The 11,125-nt window shown below is 41.2% G+C and overlaps 1 protein-coding gene across 1 annotated transcript in view; it reads left to right on the top strand.

The window, feature by feature from the left end:
* The first annotated feature begins 357 nt into the window (after window positions 1-357).
* Window positions 358-11,125, top strand: part of NME8 (NME/NM23 family member 8) — a 57,086-nt gene continuing 46,318 nt past the window's right edge. Inside the window, exons 1-5 of the mRNA XM_004708156.2 lie at window positions 358-390; window positions 475-532; window positions 717-823; window positions 5,764-5,835; window positions 8,368-8,484. Coding sequence (XP_004708213.1) covers window positions 358-390; window positions 475-532; window positions 717-823; window positions 5,764-5,835; window positions 8,368-8,484 — 387 coding nt within the window. The remainder of the gene's footprint in view (window positions 391-474; window positions 533-716; window positions 824-5,763; window positions 5,836-8,367; window positions 8,485-11,125) is intronic.

Below are 11,125 nucleotides of genomic sequence, written 5' to 3' on the forward strand. Positions count from 1 at the left end.
TAGCGAACACTTCCAACTCCTTCGGGAAAACAAACCTATTTAAAAACAAACAAGACCTCCCCCAAACAAAACAAAACAACACTAGTAACTAGTAATATTCTTACCCTACTTCAGGGTTGCGTGGTGAATGAGATGGTGCGATAGGCCCCCATCAAGCAGAGACCCTAGTCCCCCAGTATCGCCGGTACATCTTCATCGAGAAGCTGCGGGTCCCCCCACCCCCTCTGGCACAGGAGGGAGACCCCAGGGCACATGATGATGCTGGAGGAATGCAAAGGGAAAGAAAACACAAGAACGTTCAGCAAATTTCCTCTGACATGTTTTCTGTTTTTCTCCTCTCTTTCCTCGGACAGCAACATGGCGACCAAAAAGCGAGAAGTCCAGTTGCAGGTGGGCCTGCCATGTTCACAGTTGTGTCCTGACTGTGCGTGTCCTTGAACTTGACTGTCCTTTACAGTGCATTCCTTTTTGCAGATGGTCATCAACAGTCAAAGCTTGTGGGATGAGATGTTGCTGAACAAAGGCTTGACAGGTATGGGGCTCCCTGGTAGTCTACCCCAGGGCCCAGGAACCCCTCATGCCCCAGAAGAGGGTGAGGCTCCTTCGATGGTGCATGAAACCAAACTAACTCTTTGCTGTCCCTTGGCCCAGAATGGAAGTCTGCTGCGATGACAGGTTCTTGGCTCTGACCTTTTGTACATACTATCATCTTCTAGTGATTGACGTCTACCAAGCCTGGTGCGGACCTTGCAAAGCCATGCAGCCTTTATTCAGGAAATTGAAAAACGAGCTGAATGAAGATGAAATTCTGCATTTTGCTGTTGTAAGGATTTCCTTCCCATTAACTGCTATTTTCTGCTAAGTTAAGTGTCCTTATTAAGGAGCCTCAAATACTCTAGGTATTGTCGCAATATAAACAACCTTCAAAATGGATCGTGTTTGCTTCACAGTTGAGATGGAAACGTGATCTGAGGTTCTTTACCATGATTGTGAATGGTAGAAAAATGTAAAAGTGGATACATGTCTATTGGCTTGTTTACTTGGACCTCACCAGTGTGTGTCCCTTGGAATAAGGGCTGCATATGCTGCTTCTTGGTGGTCCAGTGGCTAAGTGCCTGGATGTGAACGGGAAGGTTGGCAGTTCAAATTCTCCAGCTTCTCCCAGTCTGTTTCTCTAAAGATTACAGCCTTGGAAACTGATGGGCGGATGGACTCTGGACTAGGCTGCCTCTATGAGTCAGAAAAGGCTCTATCGTGATGGATGTGCCCTTTACTTATTTCCATTGCGCAGGACTGGGGACATTTACCCAGTTAGTGATTTTTCCAATGATAGGGCTTTTCGCTTCACTTGTATGTACTACCCAGATGTGTCAAAGGATTAAAAATGTCACGGCCAGACCAATTAGCCTTCATTGTGTTGTACTGCTTATTTGATTTATCCACATCAAATTACGACTGATTAGGGCTGGGTTGTTCAATATAATAGCCACTGGGCACAAGTTCAAAGAGATGGATTGTCACAGTGGCTGCAACAATGGGCTCAAACACAATATCCAGCCTACAGGGAGTGCAGGACTGAGCAGTGTTTTCTTCTGCTGATCACAGAGAGGGTCACTGCGAGTCAGAGGGGGTTCACTAGCTCCAAACTCCAGCAATAGGCAAGATTGTTATTGAGTATTTTGAGATATGGCTAAGGAAGCTGATGAACTGAACTTTCGATTTTACTAAATTTAAATGTTAACAATTTTTTAGTGATTGGAAGACTTTAAACTGGAAAGACTTGGGTATGTGAATTGCTGTAAGGTAATGAAATTGAATTGAATATTCAGTTTAAGTTTCTTCATCTGAATTGAAATATGCTATAGGTATAATGTATTCACCTAGGACTTGGAAGACTTCATACAAAAAAAGAGTACAAATCCCATTACTTCATATTTACATTTAATACCTGTTGAAATGAATAATATTTTGGAGTACATTGGACTAAGTAATACATTGCTACATTTTTAGGTATTTTTTCTTACTTTTTAAATGCGAGTGTTTACAGAGCGATATGTGGCTCCCATTAGATTTGTGGTAGACCAAAACCCATTCAACCCAACTGGGCCCAAGATACAGAAGCAGATAATTGCTCAGCTGCTCATCTTTATTCCTGAACTCTGACACACACATAGTCCCTGATGCAGATGAGGAACTTCAACCCATTGCATGATCTTTGTCCTGACCCCTCTCCAACTTGACCTTGGGACGAGTTTGGTTACGGACCTCCATTGTGGTTGACTATCTACAACCTTCCTGCAGATGCATACTTTACAGAATGTCTTTTCCTTGGCTGAGGTTTAGCATACATGTGCCAAAGCCTCCAAACGCACCACTTAGCATGTTTCTGCTGCTCAAGAGAGAAGAAAGTAGGTAGCTAGGCCCAGTCATTAAACCCTGTTGTGCTGAGCAAAGGGATTGGGGTTGCCTTCTGAGATAAAAGCCTTGTAGTTTCCAGCCAGTTTCACTCTGTAGAGCAGGGCCACCTGAAAGGAACTAAGGTACAAGCCTAGCCTTGATCTCAGGCAGGAGCAAAGAGACAAATGAACTGAGTATGAGTCTAGAATAGTAGATCCACAGATAATAGACCAGGGTTTGTACAAGTGACCAGTTAAAAGACAGTGTCAGAGAGTTCAGGATAGAAGATCCAAGCCATCAATCTGACTCAAACAGTTAAAGCTTTGTCAGCAGATCCCTCTTATGTTGCAGGCTGGACCTGATCTGGTTTCCACAATTTTCTGTATTTTTGGTTTGTATTGTTTTGTTTGTACATATTAGGGGTATCTCAGGAATTAGGTCATTGGTGGCCACCCTCTTGAAGTTGTGTTATACGTTTTTTCATTTATCGGTAGATGAAAGTCAGGATTGATAAACCTATAGTGATAGCAAGTAGAATTATGGATTTAGAGGGATGAGGGTACATTGGTGGTATAGGGGGGCGTAAGGGAGATGATGTCAAGTTGTCCATGTAGAAAAGAAATGTTTGGAAACTGTGGTAGCAAATGTATAATTCTTCTGGACATGATTGAACTATGGAATGATATGATAGATGTATTCCTTTGCAATTAATAATCTATATGTTTTTAAAGGCAATATCAGAAAGGTCTAACAGCTGGCAGACAACATCACGGAGAATCTAGTGTCGGAAAATATTTGTGATTCTAGCAGTTGACATTGGGGGAGGTTGCCTGGAAGTGGTAATACAGCAAGTTCCCAGGTGAGAGGTTGTGGGAATACTCCCGCGTCTAATAGGAAATTGGACTCAATGGCAAGAGGCCAACAAGAGCAAGACAGAGGGCCCTGGGCACCGGCAAGAGCTCATGGGCATGAATAAGAAGTCCTTAAGTCAGCAGGAGGTATATGTTGTGCACCAGGAAGGTCTGTAATTGTTGGGTGCTGCCAGGCCATGCCCAACTCTATGTACAACTTAACCAAATATCTTCCTGTCCTGGGCCATCCTCCCAATCATTGTTTGCTTGTGCTGAAGCCCCTTGCTGCCAACACTGAGTCACTCCATGTCACCAAGGGTCTTCCTTGTTTGCACGGAGCCATTATCAAGTACATTATCAAATCCATCCGCTCCCTCTTGGTTACATGAGAGTTTGGGTATGAATAAACACGAAGGCTGACTGTGGGTTGGGTGAGATGCTGGAGACTGAGGAGTGAGTGTGTAGTGGGAATCAGACTGCAGAGTTTGCTGAGCTAGCATTTCAGCAGAGCCCGGAGATTCTGCTAAAGCTGGCTGTCAGGCGTGTTCCTGGGAGAGTCCACTAGCACTCTCTTTACAGTGGTCCCTGGCAGGCCCAGAATCTTCACACTGTGTCCACCCAGCGATGCCAGGGCAATAAGGCACATCAGGCTGCCTACTTCATCAGGAACTCAGTTCTACTGCTATATAGCTACCCCACTGGAAAGTGCTACTAAGGCCTTTATAAAATGTGTCCTACTAACCTGTTGAATTTAACAAGAAATAAATGTGTATGGTCTTCCCAAATACTTTAATTTCTGTTATGTTGGAGCTACTGGAGCAATAGAACAATCATATAGGTTGTGCTGTTTTTCATGATATGGTTTGTTCATGAAAGGTGATAGAAATATGTATTTATATTAGTCTCCAAACCTGTACTGTAAGCAATGGTTGATGGAGGGGTGCCCTCTGCTGGACATTTTTATTTGTGCAGTTAGCCACAGAGTACATTTAAATCCGGAATTAAACTTTACAAGGTCAATTACGTATTTTAAAACATTTTTTACTGATATGGATATTTATAAAGAATTTTCATACTACCATTAAAAATTACATGTGTACCTCATTGCGGAGTTCATCTGCATATAAAAAGTCAATCCTCGACAGTAGCTATTATTACTAAAGCTTTCATTCTTAAATAATATATATTTTATAATATAAGCTTACTAAATATGAATAAAACTAGACTATGCTACATACTATACTACTTTTAAATATATTCTTTGGCTCATTTACTATAATATTATAAATTAGTAGCTTTAAGCCCATCTTTATTTTTTTTTTAAAGCAGAATCTCCCCCCACCCACCCACCCACTCCATACCCCAACCCTGCAATGGAATCCAACATCTTAAAAGAGAGCTAGCAATGCTTCTGGGGGGTGGGGAGGAGGTTAAAGGAGCCTCGGCTGTCTTCCTCCTCAGCATCTTCTGCAGCTCATGTGGAACCTCCAGATATGCGAGTTTGTAAACCACTGTTTCAGGTTACCAAAAAACAGTTCTTAGCAGACCTACCAGCCAATTCCTGTCATTGTGGCAGCCAACTGAAGCTATATTAATATGGAGGTGGGCCCCGTTATTTTCTGAAAGGCTTTCTGATCAACTTAATACCACTTGAAATGTGTGAGAGATTTTTCAGATGATTATAAATAGGTGGAGATCAAAGACTTTTCAAATTTGACCGCTGGTTCCCTCAAGAAGCACTTAGTTAGCTAGGGCCAGATATCCCCCAGTCCCTCTGACTCAGGGCCACCCCGCGGCTAGGGAGAACTTGGCTACATCTAATTCTCAGTGGCCATGTTTCAAAGGGGGTTTCCAGGCCTTTCTCCCGAGGCACTTCTGAATGGACTGGAACCACCTTTGGGTGAGCAGCCACAGCAAGCAAGCTAGCAGTTTGCACTCCACAGGGGCTCCTGGAGCAAGCCAGCATCTTATGCTGGATGGCCTTGTGCCCACCAGGGGGAAGGAAAGGGAGGGATCTAGCTGAGGGAAGCCACCATCCTTTCAAGCATGTAAGCTTTCCTGCTAGCAAGGAGAGGAGAGGGACCCCTATCTAACTGCTGTGAGCACCACGGAAAGGGATAGGAAGTGTCTGGTGTGAGAGCAGAGGGCACTATGTGGACGGAGAGGGGATTTACAGCAAGAAGGACATCTTGGGGGAAGCCTACTGGAGTTGGGCTGGAAAAGCTGGAGCAGGCCTCCTGGTCCAGAGAGAGTGGGAGCCCAGGGGATGAGAGAGAACCAGAGACAAGAAAGTGCAGATGCGTCTGACTGAAGATTGAGTTCCCTAAAGAGGGGTAAGGAGAGGAGAGGGTGGGGTCCCGGTGTGAAGGACCCTTTGATGGCAATTTCATCCTGATAACAACACTTCCAAAGATGTTGAAGAAAGCCTCAATTAAAAATTGTATGTGTCGCTACATTTTTTTGAACGGACCTTCTGTCCTGACTTGCCTCGAGTCTTCTTCCTTGTTTTTTTCAGGCAGAAGCTGACAGCATTGTGACCCTGCAGCCGTTCCGGGATAAATGTGAACCTCTTTTCCTCTTTTGTCTTGTAAGTACAGTATTTAGCCTTTCATTTGTGTTATCAGATTCCAGTTTACAGGATAAGGACAATTTCAAACTATAAAACGACTAGGAAACTCATTGCCGATCATCATAATTGCGCATTTTTTTACCTTATCTTTGCTTGTCTATTAATCTATTTTATAACTTGACCTCCACGAGCTCAGAATGTGTGGAGGACATGTGCACAGGTCAAGAAAAAGAAAATAAGATGGCATTTACCTTTTCCTAAAGAAACAATCAGATTTGTGCCATGAGTTAGTATTTACAGTTGTGAAACAGTGAAATTTTTGCTGAAAAACCCAAAAGAAGAGACTTAGTCGTAAATATTCATGTATACCTATAGAAGAAAAATTTCTGCATCATTAAAAATCATGTCAAAGAAGAATATTTAATGACCAACTGATACATTTTAGTTAGGGGACATTTATGTTAGTCTATGGTGAATACATATTAATTATATATATAGAGAGAGAGCGATTTGGAAGACAACTCCTTGGAAAACTGACTTGTTGAGTTCCACATGTGTGCCCATTTCAAAGAAAGGTCACCCAATGGATGGCTCAAAGTATAGACAAGATCATTGATATCACACACAAGTAAAATGTTGCTTAAAATCACTCAGTAATGGTTGCCGCAAGCAATACATTGACAGGAAACTGCCAGAAGTTCAGACCAGATTCAAATGGGGACGTGGAACAATGGATAGCACTGTTGATTGATGTCAGATGGATCTTGGATGATCATAGAGAATAACAAAAAGATTTTTTACTTGTACTTTCTTGCCTATGCCAAGGCACTCAATTGTGTAGGCCATAATAATCTATGAATCACCTTGAGAAGAATGGGAATTCCATACCACTTAACTGTGCGCATGAGGAACCTGTACATGGATCAGAGGCAGTTGTGGGAACAGAGCAAAGGAATGCTGTGTGGTTTTAAATCGGGAAAGGTGTGCATCAGGGTTGAGTCCTCTCACTGTGTTTTTGTTCAATCTCTATGCTAAACAAATTATCAGAGAACCTGGCTCATATGAAGAAGAATGCGGCATCGGGAGCAGAGAAAAGCTGATTAACAGGTTGCAAGATGCAGATGACACAGCCTTGCTTCATGAAATCAAGGAGAAATTGAAGCACTTAATATTGAAGCTCAAGGGTTGTAGCCTTCAGTATGGATTACAACTCCATATAAGGAAGACCGTATCAATAGGTAACATCAGGACAAGTGAAAAGATTGAAGTTGTGAAAGATTTTGGCTTCCTTGGATCCACAATCAATGCTCATGGAAGCCGCAGGTAAGAGATCAAAAGACTTGTTGCATTAAGTAAATCTGCTGCATAAGACCTCTTTAGAGTATTGAAGAGCAAGGATGTTACTTTGAGTACTAAGGTATGCCTGCCCCAAGCCATGGAATTCTCCATCGCCTCATGTGCATGTGAAAGCTAGACATTGAATAAGGCAGACTGAAGAAGAATGGATCCACAATTTAAACTGTGGTGCTGGAGAAGAATATTGGAAGTATCAGGGACTGCTAAAAGGACAAACAACTATCTTCGAAGAAGTAAGGCCAGAGTGCTCCTTAGAGGCAAGGATGGCAAGACTTCATCTTATATAAAGACTTCAGACATTGTCAGAAGAGACCAGTCTCTGGAGAAGGACATCATGTTTGGTAAAATAGAAGGGCAGCAAAAAAGAGGAAGGCCCTCATGAGATGAACTGATACAGTGGCTGCATCACTAGGCTTATTCACGGAACAATTGTGAGGATGGCTGAGGACCGTGCAGTGTTTCCTTCTGTTGTGCACAGTGTTGCTATGGGTCGGAGCTGACTCGATTATGCCTAACCACACTCCATCTATACTTTGGTAGAGGCAGAGGTAGAGGTAGAGGTGGTAAAGGTAAAGGTAGAGGTGACAGAGGTAGAGGTAGTGAAGGTAAATGTAGAGGTAATAGATGTAGAGGTGATAGTATAGATAGAGGTAAAGGTAGATGTGGTGTTAGAGGTAGAGGTGGTAGTATAGGTAAAAGTAGAGATAGAAGTGGTAAAGTCAGAGGTGTTAGTAGAGGTAGAGGTAGAGGTGCTAATAGAGGTATAGGTAGAGGTAGAGGTGATAGTAGAGGTAGAGGTGCTAGTAGAGGTAAAGGTAGAGGTGGTGATAGAGGTAGAGGTAGTAATATAGGTAGAAGCAGAGGTAGAAGTAGTAAAGGCAGAGGTGGTTGTAGAGGTAGAGGTGTAGAGGCAGAGGTGGTAGAGGTAGATGTGGAAGAGGTACAGATGGTGAATGTAGAGGTAGAGGTGGTAGAGGTGTTAGAGCAAATTGTCATGGCTGTCTTCTCAAGACCCTTCAGGTAACTTTGACCTTCTGTTTAGTAGTCAGTGTGTAACAACGTGCTCCGCTCACGACAGTAACTGAAAGAGAATTGGGTGGGGGAAAGTGAGGAGTGACTTAATTCAGTTTAAGGGTTAATTTTTTATTTATATTTAAAATTAATGTTCTCTTTATGTTTTATTTTCCCTCATAGAATGGGAAAATTATTTCAAAAGTTACGGGTGCAAATGCACCACTTGTTAATGGAAAAGTTATTCAGCTCATTGAAGAGGAAAGGAAAATTGCAGCTGGAGAAATAGTTCGCCCACAGGTAGTACTTTCGATGAAGAATTTATTTAATTTAAAAAATGCGTCACATTTTCCCATTTTTTCTCTGAAGCATTTCCCCTAATTCTATAGCTATTTATATGTCTACATGCAACCTCTGTGGGGAAGCATTTTGGCAACTGGAATCAAAAGTCTTAAAACACATATATATGCTTTGACTCTGAACTTACACCCTACTAATTATCTTTAACAAGACAATGATACAACTATACATCAAGAATGGTTTATTGTAGTCCCATCTATATCACTGAAATATCTGGAATCATGCTAAATGTCTAGCAGCAGTGAATCAGTGCCACAACATGCATGTAATAGCTATCATACCTTTTACAGACCTGTAAGGTGGGCTGTTCCCTAGTGTGTGCTAGGGTCTATTTGCAGGCATGGAAAGGGGCAGGATAGAAAGATGAGTGAAAAGAATACTATCCTTTCAAAGGAGACTTATGGTAGGTAAGATATTATGTCTATGTGTGTATCAAATACATTACCTATGAGGTGATATTATTCTCTGTGTACAAAGAAATAAAGCATTTTAAAATGAGGACATAAACCACAAAGCATGTGGATATATGGCTATAACAGCATTAACGCATAAGTCACATAAGAAAGAAAAATCCTAATTGTAGCCAGGGAGACAGGAGAGACCAATGTTATTAAAAAACAAAAACTTAGAGAAAATATGATATTAAGAAAGAAAAGGTAAAGAGGAATCAAGTACTGCAAAGACATTCCCTCATCGAAGCATCACACAGGAGTCCCGATTCATCCAGGGTGCAGCACGGCACCGAGGAAACCTGCAACATTCCTCTAGGTCTTTAAGGCTTCCTCCTCCCACCATCATAACCCCGGTTCTACCTCACAAATCCTCATGGATCTTAATATGTACATTGGTACAGCTAAGTGCTTCAGACACATGGATTCCAGGACAGATAAACCCCTCAGAAATAGTAATGGGAGTAGCGATACCTTGAGGGTACGGGGAGGTTAGGGGGAAGTGGAGAAAGGAGGAACGAATAGCAATGATCCATGTATAACACCCCCTCCCCCACAGCGATGGACACATAACAGAAATGTGGGTGGAGGGATACAGCGGATGGTGTAAGATATGAATATATATATACACATACATATATATAAATAATTTTACTAACAGTTTACAAGGGTGGGAGGGTGGGGAAGGGAGGGACAAAAGAGGAGCTGATATCAAAGGGCTCAAGTAGAAACATAATGTTTTGAAAATGATAATGGAAATATGTGTACAAGTTCGCTTGATATAATTTATTTATGGGTTGTTATAATATCTGTAAGAGCCTCTAATAAAATGATTTTTTTAATTGAGCTATAAAGAAAAAAGAAAGAAGTTAAAATATAGGGTTATGTCTGTGTAAGTATTTGCTAATCCAAAGGTATCACTTCAAGTCAGGAACGGATAAGACACTCAATAAACTGATTACAAATAATGAGTTACTTATTCATACAAATAAGATGCATAACTCCATCATACACACAAAAGGTTTCAGATGAATTAAAGGATCAAACATAAGCAGCATGCCATGAGAATATTTAACAAAAATACTGCCAAACATTTATATTGTCAGAGTTTTAGGAAAGCCTTCTAAGCATATAACAAACTAGAAAAATCAATAATAATAATAAAACCCTGAAAGGTTTAATTTTTTAACTTTCAAACTTTCTCTTAAAATTAAAATGGAAGCAATAAATTGAGAAAAATGGCTGGACTACATGTGTCCACGTACTAATATTCATATTCTGATTTTTTAACACATTAATCCACTGGCTTTATAATGACTCCAAGCACCTTACACAATAACTTAGGGAAAAGATACACACTCCAATAGGAACGTGGCACGTGATGGATAGGAGAGTTTACATGTATGACAATGACTTCTCTTATTCAAGACTTTCTATTCTTTTTTACTTTTTCAAGTGTTCTTGTTGTCCAGGGAAATCTGTGTTCATTCTAACCTCTGATTCCTCTTCTAGAAATCATTGTAGCTGGCAATTATTGAGGACATTCTATTGATAAGCTCTTCAAATTGATATTTATTTATCACACCTGTGTTATTACCTCTTTACAAATGGATTACGTGAGGCTGTAAGAAACTTGGTCTTGTGTCCAGAACTAAGCTTATTAGTGAAACTGGAATTCGAAGTGAGGCAGGTCGAATCCCAGATAACTGCTCCTTGATTGACAGCCCTATTCCACCGGGCCTCCTTGATGTGTCCATCTGCTGGATGATTTTAGTGTTGCTCTCTTGTTTTTGCTCCTCTTGCAGAATGATATTCTATTTTAATTCATAGCTGTGTGCATATGAGGAATTTATAGACATTGTACGATTCCATTTTGTGGAATAACCATACTGCTGTATTATTTATTTAAATCATTTTATTGGGGGCTCTTCCAACTCTTGTTACTAACCATACATCAATTGTATCCGACATATTTGTACATATATTCCATCATTCTTTTCTAGACATTTCCTTTCCATTGAGCCCTTGGGATGAGCTCCTCCTTTTATCCTTCCCCTCACCCCAGCCCTCGTGGCCCCCTGATAGATTATAGATTGTTAATTATTTTCAAATCTCACTCTGACCGCTGTCTC

This window comes from Echinops telfairi, unplaced genomic scaffold, assembly GCF_000313985.2.
Source record: "Echinops telfairi isolate 266 unplaced genomic scaffold, ASM31398v2 ScPeMD7_7;HRSCAF=31, whole genome shotgun sequence".
In the NCBI taxonomy this organism is placed as follows: Eukaryota; Metazoa; Chordata; class Mammalia; order Afrosoricida; family Tenrecidae; genus Echinops; species Echinops telfairi.